Below are 26,551 nucleotides of genomic sequence, written 5' to 3'. Positions count from 1 at the left end.
TAGATGACTAAGTCCTTTGTCACATTTGTCTTTTATTTTGCTGTACCTCAGTTTTCTTATCAGGGCAGTACTTACCATCATAAGTGACATGCCAGAAGTCCTGGATACTTTTTTCGTAAAGAGAGATTGTAAGCGGAAGGAATCTTAACTACTCCTTATTCTGTTTCATGAATACGTGCCCATAACAACAGGAATGCAGATGGTAAATCAGTTGTGATAAACCTCATTTAGCATAGACCACATGCCTAAGTCATGCTTTCCATGACAGTATTGTAAAGGGACAGTACATTAATGTGACTAAGAGACAATCAATTTCCACAATATTCTGTATCCAGTGCTTATATTTACAGCAGTTCCTGCTTTGGTGTCAGAGTTTTCTATTAATTGTTGGGTTATACTGTTTATGTTAGAAAAATTACATAAGAAAACGTGATTTAACAGAGTTTTAGTTAACGGAGATATTTCTCCAGGTCAGTGGTAGGACATTCACTTCAAAAAAAAAAAAACCTGGAATGGGCAGTTCAACCTCCAGCAGTGACTTTTCCCCATAATGAATTAATTGTGTGTGTGAACTATGATCCAGAGGGCAGGTGGGTGACCTCTGCACACTGATTAGTAGCCTCTCTCTGGCCCATAACCAAAAAGAAAAAAAAAATTGCATTGATGGCTAACATGTGGTCTTGCCTCATAGCCCCTTGTATGTGATTGCAAAGAAATTTAAAAGATGCAGAGTAGGATCCATCATTCGGATTAGATCAGATCCTAGTTCAGTGGAATTGAGTTGTGTATTTCACTATTGGGAATGTTTTAGATAGAAGTTGGTAATATGTAGGTGTTAGTGCTGTATTAAACAGGAGATCTTGACCAGTTGGATTTTTTATTGACTCAGGCATACTGAAATATGCAAAGGCAGTAATATCTGCTACATGGGGCTTGTTACTTTGCATGTTATATAGTTTCTGGACATTTGTCCACAGTGTTGAACCACCATCAGAAATACATACAATCTGGTCAGGCTGGCAGTCTCTGGGGAGATTTGTAAAGGCTGTAGCAAAAACATTAATATTAATATTCTTATCATTAATAAAACACTGCATTGCATATGATTTGCCATTACTGTGCCAGACATCAGAAATTATAGCCCCAACATGCAATCAAAGTTGCTCAAATGAGCCTAAAAAGTTCCTTTGGAAGTTGAGCTCTGCATGCTGGCATCAGTCACTTCACTCGCTGGATGTGTGCTAAGAAGCTGGGATCCAGTCAGGGATTTCTTTACCTCTCTGGTTACTTGACTGTTAGTACTGTGGTCCTGTGGGTTCCAACATTTTTCCATAAATCTCAGCTTCAGTGCATTTTTATTTTAGTGGGATTTTCTTTGGTAGTTTAACATCAGTCAAACTCCTACATGTCTCTTTTCTAGTTTAGCATTAGCTGCCAGCTCTCAAAGGCTATACATCTAGTCAATTTTTCATCAGATACACAAATTACAGAAGTTTCTAATAATAGAATATGTTCCAAATCACCCAAAATATCACTTGTTTTTCTGTAATCCTGCATGACTCACAATGCTGTTGTTTCATAATCGTTGTTGTGACATTTGCAGTAAGTGTTGTGCTCATATCTGAGTGGGTGGATAGCTGTGGTTTTCATGGCAGCAAATAAAACACTTTTTGCTGGGGATAACAGGTTACTATGACAGAGCCATTTACCAGTAAAACATGAGTCAATACCGTAAATGATTACACTCTAGTGCATGGACAGAATTAGAGCGTTATCGGTAATGAAACAAATTTTACAAGTATTTTTACCACATCCATTGAAATAGCGAAACTTTTAAGTCATTTACCCTTTGGAACAGACAGTCTGGTGGGTAGACATTTACAGCTTTTTGAATGAACAAAGGTGCACTGCAAATGCTGCAGTTTTGCAGATAATCCTTTACTATCACAGTTCCCTTAATGGTACTTTCAGTACCATTTGTTAAAACACTGGTCTCACTATATGAAACCTAAAAGTTAAACTCACTATTTTAATTGCACCTTATAAATAAAATCTTGTTTTTATTAGGCCCAGATGTCTTCAGTATCATCAAGGTTCACCGCAGTAGCTATTTGTCTCCTGTAGCATGCCGTACACTTTCAGGTCACCTGCTGTGCTGGGGCTAAATCTTACTTGCCTGAGAAATGCAAGCAGGATTGAGCCCCTGCACAGCATGTCCCTTGAGTTCAGAGGGACAACCTGCTTTAGTCATGTAAAATGATTAATTTTAGGCATTTGCAGCCTGGTCAAAAGCCATTGAAGGCAATGGAAAGTTTCCAGTTGGTGTAAGCGGGCTTCAGATCAGTTTCTTTCATTCGTGCTTTGCAGAGCAATATTTCCTAGAATATCCCTTGATTAAGCAGGAGACATGAATTACATGTATTGCAGATAAACACATACTTGTTTTGTGCAACCCGATAGCCCTAAGTATTTAATACTCAGCTCACTGAGATGATCTTTGTAAGGGGCTAGTGGAAAAATGTGTAGGTTTCTGACTAGCTGATGAGGTTTGCTTCAAGTGTATGTGAAGAGAGTCTAATTAATTTTTTTAAAAACCATCCCAAAAGCCTCAAGAGATACAAAGGTAAGTAACTGTGAATATTGAAAGCTATGACAACCTTACTGTAGCTCCACAGCTGAGAAATATTAAAGCCACACCATTTTGACTTTTCCTCGTAATCCATACGTGTGCATATTTACATGCACACACAGGTGTTCCTGCTTCTCAGCAGGTCCCGGTAGTACAACCAAAGTACAGTCTCTCATCATGGTTACTTGCTGATCACTGTGCACTGTTACATTTAGTTCTTGTACTCTGTTTTAAGAAAGAGGATAGCTGTTGATGGGCTATTTTAAGCATCAGGAAGCAGGATCACTGGACCAATGAGTAAGTATATAGATGAGAAAGTAAAGCAAGTCGCTCTTTGGGGTAATTTAGGTGCCAATCCAAACCACCATGTCTGCAGGTAGGACAAGGACATGGCTTAACCATTGTTCTGCCAAATGACACTGCTGGCAACTCCAGCTTTGCCACCACTGCAAGATATTGTTGACCGTGTATAAAGACAAGCTGCAGCTGGAGTCATGTATTTCTGCCTCTGGGGGACCCTGCTTGAGCAGGATGGTTGGACTAGATGACATCCAGTGGTCCCTTCCAACCTTAGCCATTCTGGGATTCTGTGATACAGAGGATCCCAATCTATGCAGGTAGACTACTCCATTTATTTTGGAAGATGAGGTTTAACTGATGCTTAGGCTAATATTACCTGAAAATATTTTTTAAAAATCAATCACTAAAATATAAATGACATATTATTAGTGGTATTAGAAATTAGATGGAAATGCTTTTACTAATAAACTCCTGTTTCCAACATTAAACTCCCATAACATGATTAATTCTGCCTGATGAAACAATCATGCCTGACCTTAGTGTGGGAGTGTGTTTTACTGCTATGCACCCTGCCACTGTTGCATTTATTAATTCTAATCTTAGAAGGTAATAGTGGCATACCAAAAGCCAAAAATGAAACATATATCTTTGACATGGCTTTGTATAGATGCTGCAATTGTTATGAATTTGATTAATAATCTAGGAGGCACATTAGAGCTACTGCAGTGTCCTTCTTCTGTCAAATCTTTGTAGACTCCCTCCATTATATCTCCATAGTCTTGACATATTTGGATTTACTCATGGTCAAAGGTGGATGTTATCAAGGCAAGTCACTGTTAGCCAGGAATTAATGTAATATGCAAGTGGAGCTTCTTTGCTTCCTATGCTATCTGTTGATATTCCCTAGGTACCAAAAGAAAATTACAGAGATAGACTTCTACTGTTATTGTCTCAGTGATAGGTCGTATCTCCAAACAAACTGTATGAGGAAGGTTATGTTTTGGAATAACATCCTGTGTTTTTGTGCTTAACCACTTTTCAGTGATGGTCTGAAGTTGCATTGTATTAACACAAAGTATTTTACAGAGTTAATTGATATTCCAGGTTTGTCCAGGGGAAAATCTACAGCTCCCCACAACATGCTTGACAAGTTATTATATTTACTTTAGTCAAAGCCCGAGTGTGCAGTATCCCTCTTGGAGGTGGTCTATTATTGGAGTCCCATATGCTTTTTGTTTGGGAAGAAAGCAGTCACTGTGTCATACTGTTACACAGGGTATTCTTTTTCAAGGATGTTGTTCCCTTGGGGACCATATCATGCCAGAGTTCCTAAGTCTAATAAGACCTTTGTAGCTCTTATTGTGTTAAGTTCTGGGAGGGAAGCAAGAGTTAAACAGAAAATATAATTCAAGCAACTATACTAGACCACATGTTGAAAAACATCACTCTTCAAGCAAAAAGGCAAAGGCTTCAAAAAAATTCCAGTTGTGGTAATCTAACTTTTTATGTTTCTTCCCAGTTAATCTACAGAAAGACAAAGGGTGATCCTTGTAGAATGTCGGGTTTATTCAACAGTTATCAAAAATATATCAGCAGTTCCATGTCCTTGAAAATTATATCACAAGGCTTCAAAAGAAGTTTTAAAGATTTTAACCTGAACAGAATTAGGAGAGTTATGAGGACTATCCCATCATCAGGGATAGATAGGGCACTATTTTTTAATATATGCAGAAAGAGAAAGAGAGACAAAACATTATTTTAAATGGCAGATGTATCAATCTGCCTTACTTTCTACTCAAAATTTCCATGTTAATGGAGGTAAATAATGTGCCTGAAATATCCCCATATCATAATCTGGCTAAAAAAAGAAATTGACTAGTTAGAAATAATCTTACAACAAAAAATATAACAACTATGGTAAAGGTCTAATACATCCACACTCATGACACCTTTGATTCAGCTAGATATACTCCTTAATTCATTGGCTAAATTCCCACTGCGTTTCTAGTAGTGAAAGTCCAGTTGATGAGAAGAACTGATGTTGAACTGATGAGAAGTTGATGAGATGGTCTAGGAATCGTCAAGATTTCAGTTTTGCATGGAAAATTGATTTACTAACCAAGGAATAATCCCAGACATATATCAGTTGTTTCCTTAAGAACAGAACTATCAACAGCTTTCTTACAGGGGCAGTAATTTTTCTTATCTGGAACTCCATTGGGATGCAAATCAATGAATGATACATAACTGGCTTTCAGTGTATCAGATTATGAGGATAAAATAACAGAGATAAAAAGCTTGGAGATTTACTTCTGTTGTTTTTCCCATTTATTCCAGCATCTGGTTTCCCAGCAACGCCTTTTGATACAGGATGAATCAGTGAATTTGTTGAGTCTGTACACATCCCCTTCTTTGCCCAACATTACCTTGGGACTTCCAGCAATACAACCCCAAATCAGTGTAAGTGACCAGTCTCAAGCCTTCCTATATAATTTTGCTTCCAGAAAACCTACTTTATGATAATTCTCTTTATTTTTTTAGCATTTCAGAACATAAACAATTCAGAGTAGGAACCAGACATTTCTATGCATTGGGCAACATCTGGATATTTAAGGGCACAACTTGAAAGCAATAATCATTCTTAATATCAAATAAACAAGTGGCAGTGTGGAGCTTACCTACGTATGGGCCATATGCGTTACATTTATGTAAGATAACAGATTTCAGATGTGGCCTGATGTATATGAAGAGATTTTTTAGTAAAAATGTTCAAATTATGTGATCATCCCTACCCGATAAATTACAGCACCTGTAACTTTTTATGAGATTCCAGTAGCAACCTAAACTGGGCTGGAGCATAATAGGGGAAGAACCTACTATTCCTGCAGCTAGGTTTGTGTTTGAGGGGTATGCTGTCAATCAGGCAAATAAAATTGGTGAGAAGTGAACAATTCTTAATATTTTAATGACGAGTTATATTCACATCCCTTTATTCAGTCTGCAGCAATGACCTTTGTCTAGAGATAAATCTTAAATTAATATGCAAAATGTGTGAAAACACAGACATGGTATCTATGGAAATCCATGCAGATGGATAAGGATCTTTAGATCTAAACCAAGTTACAGTAACCTGGAGGTGAAATTTGCTGCTCAGTACTGAAAATTTTGCTACTGGTCAAAACTTACCTGCTTTCCAGAAAAAAAAAAAAAAGTAAAAATACTGATATATTGTGATTCTGTACAACCGTATATTGTGAAGAAATTTTAGTAATTTAAATTTCTTAGAATGAGAATTGGTAACTTCTATGAAAAAACTAGGGGTTGTAAGCACAGCTTTTCATGGAGGAAAAAAAATTATATCTGTGCAATACACTATGTAATAAATGCTACTGAATTCTAGTGCTAAATGTAGTTTCAAGTCAAAGTTCCTTTTTACTTTATGGCTTATTCAATACATTTCCTGTTCTTAGCAGTAATATATTGCTGAAATCCAACATTTTAACATCAGATCCAGAACTTTTTAAAGAAAATTGTGTAAGCCTTAAATCAGTTCTCTGCAAGTCTGAGATATTTATAAGCAAATTATTGTTTGTAAGGGATGAAAAAGTTGAACTGACCATGAAAGGTAGCACTTACTTTTTCAGAGGATATCAAGAAAAAATTCTTAGCTATTTCACAAAATATATAGCTTCAAAGTAATTTTATAACATTAGAATAGAAATGAAAATATGCTTCATTTGCTCACTCAAATCTTATAAGCTTTTGATGTGGCCAACTAGCAGCAAATAGTACTTTTGGCATTAGAAAAAACAAAGGGGTTGATTTACGCAAGTAATGTTTATTTCTGTTTCTAGAATAAGCAGTTGCAAATTGAATGTAAAGTTTACTCTGGTGTTTGTTTTTCAGGGAAGGGTGATAGCAAAGTGTGAAGTAAGCATACACCAAAAAAATATTGGTAAAAACCTTGGTTTAGAATTTATGAAATTCAGATTATCAGATAAACTGTTTTTACCATGACGTACCATAAGTGGTTATCTGAAAGCCTCAACATGTATATTTCTGCTCAGTTATTATTCTTGCTGTAAAAAATGTTATTCTGCTTTAACTGCTGTTTTAAATTTTTTTTTAATAGGCAAAGAGCAAAGAACTATAAAGTACATTCACAAGGCTGAAGGACGAAAGCTTCCAAAAGCTTTAATTCAATTAACTGTGCAATTTATAAGGGTACTTTAAAATGCCACACATGTACAATAGCTCTTGACAATTCTGTAGATGAGGGTTTAACTGTACAAATTTACTTTGCAAAGGGTAAAACTTACATTTGTGCTGTCCTTCAGGGAGTCAGGGAGTGCTCCAGGAAAAGTAATAGCTTCCCACTACTACAGGTAATTATTTTGTTTTGCTGATTGGCTTGCTGTGTGATGGAAAGTTATGTGAAAAAACAAGCCTTGCCTATTCCAAACTCAACGCAAACTATTTCCTCTGATCCCCTGGTTTCCTGCGCAGAAGGCTGTGGGAAGGTCTTTAGGAATTTTAAGGATAGGTCCTGTCCTTTCATTAATAATGTTCTAACTAGTAGTTTCTTATGCTTTGGCTTTTATTACTGATTTTTTTCCAAGTGGTTTCATTAAACAGTTTCTCACAGTGTTACATTTAACTGGCATGTTCTTCCTCCCTTTTTATCTCACGGTCAAAGTGTAAGATAGGGATGTTAACCTTTTCTTCTGTATGTATTCATAAAGTGTGATATATGACCATCTAATCAAGTGGAGGTATAAACATCCAGGTCTCTGAAAAGCAGTTACCAATGTTGTTCTTCTTTGACAGGCTTCATCGTCATTCAAAGAAAAGCAGAAGGGGGAGACCCCATCACTCAGACAAGGAGTGGCCTTGGCTGGACAGTATGGAGGAAACATTCCTCCATCATCAACTCATCCTCACATTGCTTTGGAGGGAAAGCCAAATAGCAGCCACCAAGCTCTCTTGCAACATCTGTTACTGAAAGAACAAATGAGACAGCAAAAACTTCTTGTGACTGGTAATGATCAAAACTTCAATACGACATTAAGATGTTTTTAATGACTCTTGTATTCAGTTTAAACTAACTGTAGTAATACAGATACCATACATCCTAACCACTGGAAAAAGTGGAAGGGTAGAAAAGAAAAGGACAGTATCTGTTTTCTCTTTTAGTGATTCTATTCCAGTCTCTTAGCCTGAAAGAATTCAGTGATTACAGAAAAGAGAAAATGATTACTTCATCACATTCTTTTCCAGCAGTGTATGACAAGGCACGTGGTACACATCTCACTGAATCAGTGCTGATGCAGAGTTCCTCAATATACACCCCTATTCTCACTGAAAGCTTTCTCTCCTATTAGAACTATTAGTTTGTTGTTTTTCACAGGGGAGTGAAATGTCCCTGTTTTGCAGGAGCGGTTCCTCTTCATCCGCAGTCTCCTTTAGCAGCAAAGGAGAGAGTCTCACCTGGCATAAGAGCTGCCCACAAACTGCCTCGTCACAGGCCACTGAATCGAACCCAGTCAGCTCCTCTTCCTCAGAGTACTTTGGCCCAGCTGGTCATCCAGCAGCAACATCAGCAGTTTTTGGAGAAGCAGAAACAATACCAGCAGCAGGTCCACATGAATAAGGTGAGTTCCCAAAGTAAAGAATTTCCAACTAACTTAAAGGTTGAAAACTACTACGGAAGCTTAGTTATTGATGCCATGTGGTCATGGGCAGCAGAGAGGTTCTTGCACGAGTATCTTGTTTGTTTATGCATAGTTGATATATATATATTTGTATAGAACTTAATTTTTCAGCTTCCAAAATAGGCTACAATTCAACAAAATAGGGTTCAAAGCTGCTTAGAATTTTACATTACATGTGGCTTCCTGTTGAATGGTAAATAATGTCTTAAAGATTTCTAGATTTCTCTCCAACTATTTTGTGTGTACTTTTCAGCTTCAGCAGTCATTCCATTCAACTGCTTTTGAATTGTATTAAAACCTTTCTCATTGTGGACTAGTATGTGGTGTAAATGGATAACTCATTTGAACTCAATCAGCAGATTAAATTTATTGTTTCTATGTGAGAAACTCACTAAATATCTGGAGAAATTTTTAATCAGCATTTATCAAAATTACTTTTTATCTGTGAGTCCATCACTAATGTGACATTTTGTTATCAGACCATATAAGGAGAAAGAGAAGAATGTGCTGTTGCCAACATTTGATACGGAGTTGAATCATGCAGCACATGATTGCCTGTACAGTAACACCTTATTCTGAGCAGGGTCAGGGGGAAGAGGAAAAGGGACCATCCATTAATAAACAAAGAACAGCAGAATCTAAATAAATTTATAAGGAACTAAGGCTTCTACAACAAATGTAATGCCATTCCCTGCTCTAAAATTAAGATATACAAGTAATTAAATGTTTTTATTTGGAAAACATTTTTCTGCATTTACTGAATAGCTTTCCAAAAGTTGTTTGCTGAAGTACCTGTAATATTTCAAAGATACTAATCATGCATCTTTAGTTGTCTTCTTTTGTTTAAGTATGACTCAATAACTCTATTTAAGAGGCAGTGGCAAAGAAGATGAAAAGAGGATGTTGGTTCCTTGTACCTAAGAAAAAAAAAATCAATCCACCTTACTGGGTGAATTTCCCAGGGGTTACTGATTCTTTGGAATCTACTAAGAATTCCCAACAAAATTAGAAACAAACCTAGAGTTTAAGTACATAGTTTGTACAGTGGTTTGGTTATTAAATCTTGTCTTAATTAGGAAAAATGAAGACCAGAAAACTTCAAAGTTCAGAGCTGATCCTTCCATGTTAACCCCTCTCAGCTTGGGTGTTTTGATTACTCAACTAGGACTCCAGTTGGCTTTTCTTTGAGTATGCATTCCATATGTTTAATCAAGATGGCATATGTATATCTTGTAGCCTCAGGTTTTGAAAATATTTCACCTTCCCTCAATTGTTTGAAAAGAAAAGAATTTTTAACGGGTAAAGTACTGAGTCTTTGTACTACAAACCCGTCAGTTTATGCACTCCTCTCAAAGCAAAGAACCACACTGACGTGTTTTTGTTAGATAATATGCTTATTGTTATAAATTCCACCATAGTATTAGGGATATGTGCTGGGACATATATGTACATTTGTCCCCAATGTGAAAATTAAACTTGAGGCACACAAACATATATTTCTAGTCACATAGGACAAGGAATGCATTGAACCTCACAAGAGTAGACTAAATAAGGAGGTAAAAAGGCTGGAGTTGGTTGGGATAATGCTTGTTTCAGTAACATTTTTTTTGCTGAGTTAAACTACAATGAAAATACACATTAATGAGAATAATTTCCTCTCATACTTGAAATACACTTTCATTCTCACATGGTTCTTTGTGATGAAGAGACAAAATAAAATTCCTTCTTTTAAAACCTGGTGAACCTAGCTTGTAACAAACGTGAATAGAGCCTTCCTAAATCTTCATTCGCGAAGCCTAGCCATGATGATTGGCTATACATATATGCAGATAGTAGAAACTTAGTTTATCTTAGGGCCTTTCTCTACCTCGAACCTCTGTAACCTACTTATGCCCCAATAGCTTAGCAGTCTCCTTTACCCCTACTCCCAGAGCAGTCAGCCTTCTTCAGGAGCACAGTAACTCATCAGAGCAGAAAACACCTGAGAAGGAATGAGATCACATGGCAGCCATAGAAGCAGTGAGTTATCTGAGGATGTGTGTGGTTTATCAGACTTTACAGTTTGCAGCATCTAGGTTCTTCTCCATTCTCTGAAGAATCATTTTGGTGAATAGTACTGAAAAATGTCAGCACTCTAACCGTGTATGTCCTTTGCAAGGACGCAGAAGGCCGGGGGCTTTCTTATGTACTTACAGAACCTGATTTTTAAAAACTGGAATTTGAGGGTAGCCCACAGAAAAGAGAGTGAAAAAAAATCGAATGGTGAAGTAGCTTTTATGTACTGAATTTAAAGCTATATTCTTTAATCCTCTAGCTAAAAATTCAGATTGAACACCTGTGCCTATAAGGCTTTTGTACTCTGCTAGCATGGTGGAACATACTTTCTTCAGTCTTAAAACTTAACTCTATTCACAGTTGAAGTTATTTGTTCATTACATAATTTGTATGGCTCTACAATCAAACTCTGCAAAGCAGAGTTATAGTTATTTGAAACTTTAAACAGTAGATATTCTAGATCAGGTAGGAAAACAACCGAATCTTCTCATTTCTTAGGACAAAACTGGGCATGTATCAAGCGAACACATGAACTTGTTATTTTCTATTGTTCTGTCCCTTACTCTCCTGTTCATAGGCTGTATAATGAAATCTGCAGAGGTATAATTTCCTTCTTTTCAGTCATGGAAAATGCAGGGGGTTTATTTAATAAGGAATACTCAAACATTCTCTTAAAAGTTTGGGTGATAAAGATCAGAACCATTTTAAGCTGACAAGACTATGAAATGCCAGTTGATCAAGAGCTTAGAACAAATTAATATCATCTTTTTTTCTTTTCTATTTCTGTTTCCATTTTTTTTCCTTTGAATATTTGCCCTGAGCTAAGATCATGTGGCATGTATCAGCACTGCCTGAAAACTGGTTTTGGTCAGATCTTTTTGGCTGACCTGTAGGCGATTCTTGCTGTAACAACAAAAAGAGGAAGAGAACCAGTTTTTCCCCACCCTGTTGTTCTTGTATTTAAAAAAACCATTTATTTTTTTCGAGGAAAAAATATACTTCAGCAGCAAGCCAGTGCTGATGTGAGGGTGATAACAAGCAAAATCTAACATAGGTCAGAGGTAGAGGATTTCCTTGGATCATTTCCATTCTGAAAAGAAACAAATCATTGCCAAAAGGTGTACCTCTGTCCTTCATAACAAAGAGAAGCTCCCCTATGGATTTTTTCTGGTCAGCTGTCAGATGCCAGGCTTTTGATGTGGGAAATGGTATACATCTCCACTGAAGTCTGGCATGTATACCTGTGGGATCTAGTACACTGACCTTCTGAAAATATTCTGCAAATGTTGACATCCCATCCAAAAGTAGGTAAAAACCGTTGTCCCAGAATTAGTAATGAATGTGAAGTAACCTGAACTCAGCTTGTCCTAGGGAAGATCGGCTTTGCCATTGTCAGCTTTAATATACTTCTGTCCAAATGACAGCTTGTTTCCTCATAACACCCTTTGATCACCATGGCAAATCTTCATTCTGCTCAATAAAGGGAGTTCAAAGTCCAAAACTCCCTATTAAAAGTAGTGCAATTGGGTACCAGAAGACCATTACTACCATAAAAAAACCTTAAAATCATGATATCATTTGTATATATCTGTATCTAGAAAGCTTTGACCCTGCCACTAGAAAAAAAAAAAAAAAAAGGATTTTGATATAACTAATATAAGTGCAAAGCCCCTAGCAGAAGTCTGTGTCCAAGAAAATCTCAGAAATCATTATGTGAAGAGTACATGAATAAAAGCCCTTGGTCTTTAAAAGTTATTTTTGTCATGTATGATGAATAAGGCCTGCCTCTGCTGAAGCTAAACTAGCATGGTCTTCACTGGAACCAAGATTTTATTTGATCAGTGTGAGAACTCTATTTGTGTTCTTAAATAGTGTATTCATAGCATTTTGACAATTTTTTTTCAGTGGTAAAATTCTCAGTATGGTAAAGTAAATGTTAAAATAATGGGGCAGTTGATAGTGTGCACTAAAGTGTGGGAGCTGTATGGATAATGCTAAAGCTTAGATAAAAAATACCTGAATTTCAGTTTTCATTCCAGCATGTCAATTGGTTTAAAACATCTTTGGATAGGGGAAGCAATGGCTGCACAAGACTGTGAGGTCAAAAATATATAGGAAGTGAAAATTCATTACTGCTTTAGATAATGTTCATAGTTGACCAATCTCTCTTAATAAAAATAAAAAATAATACAGAAATTTATATTGATTTATTGATGGAAAAAAATAGGAAGATTATTTGTAGAAATACTGAAAAGATACAGTTAATCCCAGATTAATCATTCATTTCTCTGAATGATATTTAATGAAATGTGGCAGACTGGATCAGGTTCAACATTAGTAAATTAATCTAGTTTCATTAAACATATTACACTAAGGTTTTGGCTTTGCAGCTTACACATCTGACTAGCATCCTCTGAAGGTGAGAGGTATTCTTCCAAATACTGCTTACAACAGGGGTTTATTTGGACAAAACTACAGCAAGAGTTGGCTGTATTTGGAATTGGAAAATACCCAGAGCATTTTCTCCTTTCTTAAGAACTAATGTTTAAACCATAATGCAGAAGAATGATTTTGAAAGACAAATATATCCCTTGAAATGTTGTACTACATGAGTGACAGAGACAACAGTAAGCAGGTGCCAAGTTATTTTCAGTACAGCTAACAACAGATATAGCTGGTCAAAGTAGTCTGATTATCATAGGAAAGAAGGGGAAAAAGTGTGTTCAGGAAGTATATACATGAATTCTTAAAAACAACTGCCATGTATTTCAAATGAACAATTAACTAAGGATGGAAATTATGGGGTGGCTGTTGCAGAATTTCACATTTTGTCTCTTTGTAAAGACATTTTATTTAAAATCATACATTTTACAAGAGTTTATAATTTCAAAGGAGAAACAAAGGCAGGGGCTGCAACTGAAGGACCTATAAAATGGTTTGTTGAAGTGTTCAGATTATTTACACTTAGTCTTCCATTTTTCTATACAAGCAAGCAGGTTAGATTATGTTTGATGACTTTTTTTGGTTGGACTCTTGCAGTTATACAGTGGAGTTGGTGTCTGTAAATGCTTCCTCTTCTGCTGCCACTATTTACTTTGGCTCATGCGTATCCCTTACAGTTTAATTTCCTGAAAATAAAATAAAAAAAAAAAAAGGTTACATTAGCATGAAACCATTTTTCTAGTGACTACTTTAGTTGGAATAGTGATAACAGTAAAGTATACTGGTTAAAGATAACCAGTATGTACAACTCTTAATTTCTTAGTGAAATAAATTATAGTTTTGTTATTATTTTTAAATGCAGTTTTACTAAAACTCAGATTAAACAATCACTTTTTCAAAATAAAAAATATGCATTAAAATGAGGAGAAAGTCCTGCATGTACCTACTGATAAATTCAGAAAAAAAATGGAAGGTGAGGATTTCAAGTGAAAAATTTAAACATTAGTGTAAACAGAAGTATCCAGCTGCACAGTGAAAAGACCTGAGCAGTGTTTCACTCAGAACTCATTTTCTGCTGTGTAATCCATCTTCAGATAGAGAGAAAAGATAGAATTACTGACTCTAAACTGCTATCTTCATCCCACGGTACTACCAGGAGATATAATATAAAATAAGATGTTTATGGCTTAGGAGAACTGAACAGTCTCATGGTAATGCTGCTAATATAGTACTGGAATAAGTACTGGGGCCAAGCTGTCTTTAAAAAACACATTTCACAGATTTTTAGAAAATTTAATTTGTTTATCTCCTCCTGTGGCTGAAGTCTGGAGCAAATCACCTGCTGACTTCCATGGCATGGGAAGAGGCCCCAAAACAGGAACAGTGGAAACTGAAATGCGCACAAATACCACTCTGAGTCTCTGCAGCCCCCTTATGTATGCTTGTTCACTCCACTGGCTGCATGCAGAAAGTGTCTGAAGGTGATCTGTGTATTCATTCTGTACTGCAGTCCATCATGAGTTGCCTCAGAAAGCTCAGCAGCAGATCTGTGCCCATACAGCAGTGTGAATAAAAAAAAGCCTGACATAAAAGTGAAAAAGCATAGAAGAAAGGAGAGCAGTAATGAGCTAAATATGCGTCTTAACTTTGCTGTGGACATGCACTCATTTTCTCTTGGCTTCCCCTCCAGAATAACCCACCTGGTGTCAAGTAACTGGCACATGGAATGGTTTACAGATGGATCAGCCTCAGTAACTCTTGTAGCTGTATATGATTATATGTCACACAGATGTTTTAGCTTGTATTTGCTCACTAGTAGCCAGCCACACAGCCTTACCTGTCTTTCTCTTCTTGTTTGAGGATGTTTAACTAATAAATAATAATAATTTATATAATAACTAAGTGACAGAGAGGAGTACCTGAGTACAGTACCTGAGTACAGTACCTGAGTACAGTACCTGAGCTGATTGCATGTAGTTAGTTTTAGTGCCTTTCTGGTCAGCATCATCCCCTGAGAAGCAACTGGAAAAGATTTATGTATTTGATCTGAGACATATTTTGGATGCTGCTTAATAAAAGGAGACACTGTGTTAGTTGCAGCAGTGAGGATTGCCCAGTTTAGAGCATGCCACCTGCAGCATGCAGGATACACATACAGTGATTTGCCTGCCAGTTACTACAGTAATGAAAAAGGATTTTTTGTTTGTTTCTTTTTAGTAAACCATTAAACTCCCATTACACTCCAAAAATGAAGGTTTGCTGTGACAGAAGTCAGACAGGCTTCCACTGTGGATTTGTTTCTCCACTGATGAGGTGTATGCATCAGAGCATCAACTGGAACTGCATAAACTGATCTTTCAGCTCTACTTGTGGATTTTGTGGGAGTTCCTAAATCCAGCTGTAGCTTCTTGATCATAGTTTACATGACAAACCTGCCCTGCACTAGAGGTGGCATTTTTCTGTATGCATTAGCAAGCTGAATGAAACTGGATGGTCTATGATTTGTGACAAAGTAGGTATAGTGAAGCCATCCAGTAACTCAGTATATGACACTAGCTTAAACTCAGTTTTAAAGACTTGGTATTTTGGGAGGGAGGCAGATGGGAAGAGAAAGTATGTAAGAGTAATGGTAAAAGGTATATTTTTCCCCTCAGGATATTTGACTTTGATGATGATGAGCAGTATTTGCTTGAAATCAAGCAAATGATTCCAGTCATGGATAGATGTGCTTGTAGTATCTGTGTACCACGCCGTAGGGGACTGACGCCAGCTCTTTGTCACTGCTCCTTTGTTGGCTTACAGTGACTTCAAGCTTTAATTGATTGAGAAGTTTGTGTGAACATTCTCTAATTTGATTATAACAAAACATTAACCAGATTACTAATTTTCTTATACCTTATTGTTCCTTTATTATTTTGTGTTGTGGAAAATTAACTCTAAGATTGTATTTCTGAATTCATGTTTGAAGAGTATGAAGGGAGAGAAATTTCTCTTGATTACCAGCTGTAACAGTCTAACAGATGTTTTCATTATTCTGCCTGATTTTTAGTTTATTATTATTATATAGCATTCCATATACATGGTATTTTCTACTGCAGAATAAGAAGTGACCTTTTGCTTAGGGACTTTTGTTCTTTTTTCCCTGTACATCAGTACTTTGGCAGTGCATAGTTACATGGGTTTGCTGCAGAAGCTTTAATTTTGTCCCTGCAAATCTAGTGTTTTTTGGTGTTTGGCAAAAGTGAAAGGAGTCAGTAACTGTTCCCCTCTTCTCTTTCCAGATGCTCTCTAAGTCCATTGAGCAGCTCAAGCAGCCTGGCAGTCACCTGGAGGAAGCTGAAGAAGAGCTTCACGGTGATCACTCCATGCAGGAAGAGCGAGCTCCCGCCAGCGGTGCCAGCAGTGCCAGCGTTAGGGCTGAGAGCAGCAGTGCTGGTGTGGATGACAGAATAGGACAGCAGGTGGGGGCTGTGAAAGTCAAAGAGGAGCCACTGGACAGTGATGAGGATGTTCAAACCCAGCAAATGGAATCTGGGGAGCAAGCTGCTTTTATGCAACAGGTAATAGGCAAAGATTTAGCTCCAGGATTTGTAATTAAGGTTATTATCTGAACATCACATGCATTTTCTAGGCTTTGATAAGCAATTGTGTTTTGATTCGCTGACCTAGCAAATCCTGATTTGCTGTTCAAAGAGTTTAGCAAGTGCAGAAGTGTTGTATGTACACTTGAAAACATAGTGAAGTTCATCCTTATGGCCACTAATTGAGAAACTACCTGTTGCAGTCAATTATTCTGCATATATCTGCGTAATAGCTGATAGACTTTGTATTAACCCAGAATTACCTTACATCGCTTAGTTTTAGTGAAAGAGATCTTGTATCACTTAGCCTGTTGAGATCAGCAATTGCTGGAACTAGTTTCCAGACCTGATTGATGAAACATTCTTCTGCTCTGATTTTGAATCCTCTGACTTTTGCTTTCAGCTGTCTGTATATATTGTATCATACCGTAGTCTTGAACACTGTTAACATTAGGGTATTTTTTTCCCCATAGACAGGTACTGACTGCTATATCAGTGGTCCCAGGCTGATGTATAAAGTTAATTTAGAGAAAAGTACAAGGTGGATATAAAGAGGCAAAGCAAGGCACTGTTTTAAAATTGCATTGTTTTCTTTTTTTGCACTGCTTGGTTAATTTTTCATTCTGTCTTATTTGATGATAATGTCCTCAGAGACATCCTTAAATGCAGCAGATGAAAGTACTGGTGAGAAGCAAAATGCAGCATTAGGCTCCAGTCAGTTATTAGGACATTGCACGAAAAGCACAGATACGTTATCGTTATCATCTGATATCCAGTCACTTGTTTATTTTTTTTTAAATGAAGACTAATCATAAAATATTGCATAACCTTTCCTGCCGGGGTCTCATGGACAAATCCTAAAATAACAACTGTGCATAAAATGCCACCTTGACAAAGGGCTCGTTCAGCTTCTCTGGGAGCTTTCCCCCAGAGCTGAGAGGCACAGTGCGTGTGTGCAGCCCGCGAGCTGGCGTCCTTTTCCGTCCTTGGACCATCAGGCAGAGCAAGGCTGGGTGCTGTGCAAGGCCCTGTTTATTTAAGTCAATGCTTTGTCAGGTCCCTGCTGTTCTCCTGCAGAAAAGTGATTTTGGGAGGGGGGGCAGGAAATGCCTTATGGAAACAGGAAGCCCAAGTGATTCATGTGCTGAGGAATGCGGGCTGGGGGGAGATGGGGGGGACGGGGCAGCGCTCCCTCTGTTTTTAAAGGCACTCTATGAATTGATTTATTGTCAAAGAAAATAACAAAGCGAGTAGGGAAATTGTTAAGGAAGCTTTCCAGTGAAACATTTCCTTCATATTCCCTTTTGATATGTTTACCTTGTTTTATAGGTTTACTTTTGTTAAGCTAGTTAAAGATTCATTGTATTAAGATCCCCTTTAATATGGATAATCCCAAACTGACCTGGACTCCTTGTCAGGTTTTTTTTCTATTAAAAATATTTATATTTCTAAAGCTGAGGTATTTTAAGGTGCAGTATCCTGTTTCAAAAGAGATAGCTGTTTTGCCAAATGTAGAAATTGTTCTAAAATATGTTATTAGCATGTGTTATTTACATTATGCTCTAATATGATTAAATCTCTTCTAAAATGTTGCAGCTTCTAAAAAGATACATTATCCTTTTTCCTAGAAGATCTTCAAACAAATGACTAAATAGTTGCTGTTAACACGAAAGGCCTCAATAGATAGAAAGGATTTATTAATTGAGAAAACACAGGTGATTTTTATGTGTGCTTCATATTTGAACAGAAATCTTTCTCCATCTCGGATTAAAAAAATCGCATTCACATTCAAAAAGTGAAGGATGTAGAATGAAATTATATGTGTTTCCCATTCTGTGTATTTTTAATTTGCTTTGAAATCTAACTTCAGCCTTATCTAAAAGGGATAGTGCATCTTTAAAATACATTTGGGGAGAAACTTGCAATTGAGAAGAATTTTGTACAATATCACTTCAAAGACATGTATTCACAAAAGACAAAAGATATTTTTATAATGTCATTGAGATGAGAAAGCCCAATACATTAGTGGACTTTAATTCCAGAATCTTTCAAATTTGGATAAAATTAAAATAAGAGAAACTACCTGGAACCAGTGAAAAGGAAAACTGGGTTTAAACAACCACATTTCTAATTGATTATTGTCTCTTACATTTTAAATCTACTGTATTTATTATAATTTACACCCTTAGAGGTGATCTCTTGTTTTGTGTTGTAAATATATTCTGTTTGTATGTTCCTTTTTTTTGCCTTCTGATATAAGTCTCTTCCTTTCTCAAATAAAGTTTTTTTTTAAAAGATCCCCTTTCACATATCTGACTTTGTGTAAATTCAATAACTTAGTTGTGCTTTTGCTTTGTATAACAAATTGTGTTTGCTACACATTGTTGAAACAATTTAAACTTCCAGGAACAAGGTTTTTATTACAGTATTCTTACAATAGTTACACAAAGTCTTTATTTTTTAGTCTCTTGTTTTATCCTACATCAGCCATTATAAGTTTTACTGAATGTGGAATAGTATCAATGCATGCTCATTTTCCCATCATGACATCTGTCTTGAACATGTGATCATATATTGTACCATATAGGAAAGGTAGAAGTGAATCCCAGTGCCTTGGCTTCTAATTATCCAAAATTCAAACAAACTGAAATAATTTCCATGATATTTCTAAAACCTGCCTAGACCCCTGATCTGAAAATGTGCTTGTATTGACCTCTTTGATAGTCATCAAGACCTTTGCAAAGCAAGAGTCCACCTGTAAATATGTTGGGGAAGAGAGAATCCAGGAACTTGGCAGACTTTAAAGCATAAGACAGTGAAGTCCTGCTGTAGAGAACTTCCATGAATATGTTAAATGCTATGTGACATTTCCTGAACTTTGCTTAGGATCTACAGAGAGAAACAGCTTGTACTGTCTAGCAATCCCTGTTGCTACAGTACATTAATTACTACTACCAAAAGACTTTGGAAAATTGTTGCATTCCAGCTCTTTTAACTGATCATTTTGCTCTAAGCAGCTTTGATTCTGGTATAATTTTAACAAAAATAAAATGCTTTCAACAACATAAGTATTTAAGAATAAATAGTTCTGTAAATCAAATTCAATTATACTCACTGCAAAGTAATGTTTCATCAGTAATACACCCACAAAAACATAAAATGTCAAGTTTTAGCTTAGGAAAGCTTAAAACAAGTCTAAACAGCATAACATTATACTGCTTGCTCTTTTGTTTATAATGATTTGGAATCCTATGTCTATAAGTAAATCATGCTTTCAATGGGATTTTATTGAGATTCCATTTGTTTAAATACTCATGTTGAAATTAAAAGCCATAGGTGTTTTCAATTTACAACATTCCTGTGTTAGAGGTTACACCTAGATTTTTTCCTAAATTATTTGTTTATCATGCATCAAAGCCCCCATAATGAAGAAAATAATAAGTTAATACAATTCACAAGCTTTATCTTTTTCCCAGAATGGATGTGCATCTCTTTTTTTTTTTAACAGTATATGTTTATTCTGTCCCATTGTTCAAAAAAAAAATAAAGCCAGTATAGCTGCCAATATAGAAGTAATTGCTCCTAAATGAGGGAAAATGCTTCATAATATTTACATACCCACCCAGACCCACATTACTGGAAAGTAGGTACTATAACATCATATAGTTCTTTTTTCATCTTCTGGCATTAACAAAATAGGATTAAAAGCTGAATGCCTCAGCAAAGCAGGAGCACTTCAGACACTATCACTATTCATTTGTGCACTATCTTCATTTCATCTTCATTATCATCAGGATTGCTAAGATTTACTCCATGTTACTTAAGCAAACTATACCCTGTTTTTATCTTCACTGGCATTCTGAGGTAGAAATCTGTAACTGTTAGTCCCAAGTAGCAATCTAAAAATTTCTCCCCCTTATGAACACTTCACATTTTGCAGCCAAAATTAGCTAAGCCAAGTTAATTTCTTTACTGTATTCTGTCCCACTAGCAGCATGTCCTACTTATCCACTTAAGTAATGTTTGTTTGATTTTCATTTATTTGTTTAGTTTCTGATTTCCTTATACAGTTCCCATCATCTGGGTGGTAACAGAGCTTCTGTACCTCATTTCTCAGTGGAAGAACATAGCTTAGAACACCATCTGCTGAATTGCTGGTCAGGCAAAAAAGAAGAACATCCTGGATGAAATTATCTTCTCTGGACCAGATTTTACCACTCTATTTGGGAGACACTGTGTTTTGTATTTTTTTTCTCTTCTAATTCAGCCTAATTTGGAATAAGATTTAAAAACAAAAAATACAAGTATTTCAAACTGCACAGCCACCAGAAAAGCTGGGTTTCTCAGCCATGCTTACTCACTTGCCCACACAGACAGGACTGGGAAGGCGCATCTTTTAGAACCTGTCCCAGTTTCTGGTCCCCATTTGCTGAGCTCAACTGTCATACTCCTTCTACTTCTTTTGATTCTGCACCCATAACGCATCTACCCCATACAGTATAAGTTCCCTGGCTACTTGTGGGCATGCACATCTGTTGGAGCCCCCCAAGAGTTATTTCAGCAGCAGCTGAGAGTTAAAAGGCTACTAGCTTAATAACTTGAAATCATTCAGGAATTCACTGTGATGGCTACTCAGGGGCCTTAGTCACTAGAGTTGTTTTGACAGACCAGATACTTACTTGTAAGTGATCCAGTGCTTTAATTAGCTGATTGAGATGTTTTAAATGTGGCTGTGGAGACTTTGTTGCACTTGTTTTACTTTGTTTTCCATAGTTGTCTTGAAGTAACTGCATTGACTCTTAACAGTACATAGCCCCAAAATACCAAGGAGATTGTTTGGAGGATATGATGTTAAAAGTACCCCTCTGTACACTGCAGGTGGCATGCCCTAAACTGGGCAATCCTTACTACTGCAACTGATGCAGAGTCTTATTTTATTAAGCAGTATCTGAAAAATTTCTCAGATCAAACCCATAAATATTTTCCAGCTTTTTCTCAGGGGATGACACTGACCAAAAAGGCACTAAAGCTAACTACATGTAATCAGCTAGTGTGGATGGAGCAAGGGGGTGGAGAGCTGTGTAGCTGGATTTGTTTTGTGAAAACTTTTCATTCATCTACACGCAAAGAATTCCCCTCTGAATACTTACCCTGCTTGCTCTCGTCTTTAGTCTTAAGGGCCTATCCATCTCTATCAAGGTTCCAACTGTGGTCTCTAAAAACTGTGTTACAGAAAGAACAATTCTCTTTTTTTAATGCCAATTCTATGTGAAAGTGCATAATAATGACAATAATTACAAGTAATTACTTTTTCCCGGTTGGATTTGAAAATGATTCATTTTTTTAGGAAGCATCAGATTTAGTGTATTAATAATTGCCAAGGAGATTATTATTTTTGTGTGTCTCCTATTGTAAAATTTCTGTTACAGAAGGCAATAAGACTTACTTTATCACAAAATTAATTCAAGAACTGAATTGTCTGACTGACCATGTGGCATTACAGTATAAAACAATTATTTCATTTGATTGGTACCTGCATGGAATAATGTTGGCACCGCTTTTATTTTTTGATCCAAGATATTTTATGCTTCTTTTCCTCCTTCAGATACTTACAATGTAACACCTTGATACTTTCATTACTGCTCCCTTTTGTCACAGAAAGTAGCCTTTTGAGAGACCTCTGGGGCAACACTGGACTGAATTCCTTTATCAGGGGTACATAAATAGCATGAATCCAAAGCTTATAAGTCCAGATCCCAATAATTATCACCGCACATTTTGACAGTCAGAGATGCTACTTTCATACCTTTGGGCAATTCATCATTTGCTGTATCAGACAGCATGGATTTTTATTAATATTGTCATTGAAGAGGATTATGTGTTCTTGGAAAGCTGCTTCTTTAAATGCTTCATTTGGGAAGAATTCTGTTCTGAACTCTGAATGTCTTTTTCCCTGTCAGCCACATGTATGTGCAAACATAAGAGTTTTCAATTTCTACCTTCCTTTAAAATAAAAGAGTGAATTAATGCACACCTCAGTTTACTGCTGGCTAAGTCTTCATAAAACTCTGTTGTTTAATGTCTTGGAGGAGTAGCTCAGCCTGGATGCCTTTGAGACGTAGGTGCTCTAAGGCAGAAAGCAGTGCATAATGTCTCCTCTCATGTTCTGGCCTGTGACCCTTGGATCCCCAGGAGACCAAGGAGGTCTTTCTGTTCATACTGCCTGTATTTCCTCAGCAAAGGGTCTTGTGAAAATTACAGCTATGAGATTGGAGCAACGCTGTGATGTCAAGGGCTTTTAAGAAGGCTTTGCTCAGGTTCTCTGTAAAACAGCATGGAGGATTCAGTCTCACACTCCTTCCTTAGTTTTTTCCTCTTGCTCCCATCAATATGGGGGATGTGATAGTTTTCAGGTGGCAGCCTGCACATTTTTAAAGCAGATCTCTGTTACTGAACAGACCCAGAAAGAACACGGGGCAGAAGTGCTGCTGGGAAATGCTCTCCTGCTGTGTGCAGAAGGATAGCTACTGATACCAACTACTTCTAAGGCTTCCTCTCCTAGATCTTCCTCCACTAAAAATAAAAGTTGAAGAGTTAGTACATATCAGAGAGCATGACTCCATCACTCAGTTACCTGACTGCACATAGGGACAGAGGGTGATCTGGTTTCCCTCATTTCTCAGCCATTTTCATCCATTTTGACACCTTGCCTTAACGTATCAAAGGCACCTAAGCCCAACAAGTGCATCCCTTGTCATCTTCCTTTCTTTCTAGAACTTCTTGGGTTTTTACCATTTACCTAAAATTTGTTCAGGTCTTTTGTCATAGTTTCCCCTAAGTTTCTGCATGGATTTCAGTTTTCTGAAGCTACTGACTTTATAGAGAGCAATTCAAAGCTTCTCTTTTACTGTTTCTGACAGATAAATAAAAATGGAAGTGCTGAATACAGGTGCCATCACCAGAGGCTCGGTCCAGGGAACCTGTCATCCATAGCTCTGATCTGGACATTTCTGTAGGTAATTGGGTCTGTCTAAGGATGCTAAAATACACACAGCAATACCTTCTGTGCTATGTGAGCAATTTTTTTCATAACAACCTCCATCCATTCCCAGGCAGGCTCTGCAAATGCAAACACAGGCAGCACAGGACCAGCTAGAAAAAAGGAACAGAAGCAAGAAATATTCCCGCAGCAAGAGACTGAGAATTAGCATGGGGATTGTTACTTACCTGTGTTGATGGATAATGCACTAACTAGGCAGGCTGCTCATTTCCCAAGTCCATCAACTGCTTTCAAGAAAGGTATCATTTTTATGTCACTATTATAGTAGTTTGGACCCTCCCATAAAAGAGGGAGTAATCCTTTCTTTCAACAGGAAAACCAAAACTGTCTAAGCCCCTTGGTCCAAGTAGTTCACCAAGGGCATCACCAAGGGCGAAACTGAATTACTTTCTTTAACATTGGCAGAAGACACTGGATGGAATTTCACATGTTTTCATAGGTCTAAGTACAGGGCAGCATTACAAGAGCAAAGCAATGCTACCAAGTTCTCTCTATTGGCCGTACCTCCTCTATGCCACTGAAGCAGCTGTGGTGATTCCCAGAGGTGGAGGTTCCTCACAGCATAAAGCTTGTGTCCCTGGAAAGAAGGTGAAGGCTTCTTTCCAAGAGCATTCTTTCCAAAATCAGAACACTTACACCCAAAGCTACCATAGTGTTTTCACCCTTCAGTGAATAATTCCTAACCATGAGTCTCCTCAGCCTCTTCTCCCTCTCATGACTATCCATGCAGGTGTCCCCTGGTGTACCAGCCCCTCTGCCAAGTTCTCCACATTTGTCCCGTTTCTGACAATCAGAAAGTGTAAGAGATCCTCCTGGGAAGGGCCATACGTCTTTGGTTACCACTGCTTCACACCTATGCTTGGCCCAGGGAAGGCACAGTGGCTGGAGGCCAAGGCCAGTCAGGAAGGAAGGGATGTAGATGGAGGGGTGTCCTCCTCACTCTGGCACTATTGTGGAATGGCATGGTGGGGAATGCTGAGAGGAGGCAGAGGAGGTGAAGTAGCAGTAGTGAAACATCTTACAGACACCTTGTGGTTTAGCCTTGAAAGCCCTCCTTGGTTTGGAGGGCAACTCTGTCCTGTCCTGAGGATGACAACACTACCTCAGCAAGAGGCTCCGGGTTTCTACCTGCTGCAAAGTACTTTCTCCATTGTCCTTGTTCTCAGAAGACAAGATGGTAGTAAGGGATTAACTTCTTTAGCTTTCAACTAATTGTTTTAACCCATTGTATAGAAAGTTCAGGCTAAATAATTTAAGTTGAAGTGCACTGGTCCTTTCAGGGAATAGAAGAGTTCAGATAGTTAAAGAAAGATTTAAAAAAAGAGATCTACCACCTACTACCAAAAGGAGTTGTTAGTCTTCACTGTCCTGTCATTGTTTTCTCCTTTACTTATTTTAGATCACTGTTAACACAAGTTTTCCTGATCAAGTGATGGAGATTAGTCAGTAAAGAAAGCACTCAAAGGAGTAGAAAAAAAAAGTCCCAATTTCTACTTCTCCATACTGACTACATCTTGAATCTCACTTCAATAACTTGAGAAATACCATGACTACTAAAGACTGAGCCAAGAGTATCAATGTTCTGTCATCTTTTATGCTACTTTTCAAAGATAAAATGACATTTATTTTTCCAGCTGGAAGCTTGTACTTTGATTTCATTAAATTGAATCAGTTAATAAACTTAATACCATAGCTCAATGGTGGACCTGAAATCGGAAACAGTGAAGTTACCATTGTTTCTTATCTGAGCTTTCTGGGTCAAGTAGATATAAAGTGAAGATGGAATACCTAAAATGCTTATGAAATTATCCAGTATATATTTCATCAGAAAACAGTGATATACATTTTTAATTTACTTTTGATGGACATCTTTTCATGTATTGTAATGGTTTTCTCTGAATTCCTAATACTCTTCATGTTAAGAGCATTTTGTAGTCTTCAGAATTCCTCATTTATCGGAAGTGTTCTTGCATGTCATCTCCTAAAAATCTCAAGGACTGGACATTTGAATCAGTATCCTCATTGATTAATAGCTTCTTCCAAACTGATTTGCAGCCTTTTCCCTATTGTGCAAAATGATAACAAAACAGAAATACCAGTGATTTGATTTGGCCTCATCAACTGTAAAGAGATGGGTCGGAATAGATTAGCAAGTGTTCTAATTTATCTTAATAGTGTAGTGACAAGTAAATTCAAGGATGACAGATGATCCTACTGACTAGCAATTCTTCTGACTGTATTATGTCATGGATAAACACGTTGGCTTTTCTAACAACTGGCCATGAAAACAAAGGAATTTGAGTTCATATTACTGTGAAAAACAGAACTTAAACAGAAATTCCTTTTTAATTCATGCTTCGAGTGCCTAGCTGTTGCAAAAGACTGACAGAAATATGTTAGGGTCTCAATTTGAAAGATAACCAAGATGTTTATCTTAACTTTACTGGGAGGACTTCCCCCCCACCCCTCCCCGATTTGGACCATCAGCACTACACTCCAGTGTAAATCCAGTAATGTTTCCTGAATGTTCACATGCTCAGAGCCTTTTGAGCTACACCTTTAATAATAAATAAGTAAGGACTGAACTTGTTTGGCATTTTAGACCAATGACCAAAGACAGGGAGCCTAGTAAATATGCTACTATATCACCTTTATTTTTGTGGGCATCATACATTTTTAAAATGGTTATACATTTCCCTGAACCAATGTAATATAAAAGATTTACTGTTACAGTTTGTGTGTGGCCATGTAATGGCATATGGAAAACATGTTT

General features: G+C 37.1%; 1 protein-coding gene across 10 annotated transcripts in view; it reads left to right on the top strand.

The window, feature by feature from the left end:
- Positions 1-26,551, top strand: part of HDAC9 (histone deacetylase 9) — a 423,755-nt gene that overhangs the window by 224,130 nt on the left and 173,074 nt on the right. For 7 of the 10 annotated variants that reach the window (XM_018075494.2, XM_018075493.2, XM_018075492.2 and 4 more), the window contains 4 exons: positions 5,267-5,389; positions 7,757-7,967; positions 8,363-8,580; positions 16,419-16,697. In XM_018075494.2, the coding sequence (XP_017930983.1) occupies positions 5,267-5,389; positions 7,757-7,967; positions 8,363-8,580; positions 16,419-16,697 (831 nt within the window). Of the gene's footprint in view, positions 1-5,266; positions 5,390-7,266; positions 7,315-7,756; positions 7,968-8,362; positions 8,581-16,418; positions 19,028-26,551 lie in introns of those variants that run through there. The other 3 variants (XM_029961711.1, XM_018075486.2, XM_018075496.2) reach the window with 2 other exon arrangements.

The sequence above is a fragment of the Manacus vitellinus genome, unplaced genomic scaffold, assembly GCF_001715985.3.
Source record: "Manacus vitellinus isolate BGI_N305 unplaced genomic scaffold, ASM171598v3 scaffold_3_pilon, whole genome shotgun sequence".
In the NCBI taxonomy this organism is placed as follows: domain Eukaryota; kingdom Metazoa; phylum Chordata; class Aves; order Passeriformes; family Pipridae; genus Manacus; species Manacus vitellinus.
The sequence above is the reverse complement of the archived record's forward strand: the minus strand, read 5'-3'. Positions and strand labels throughout refer to the sequence as shown.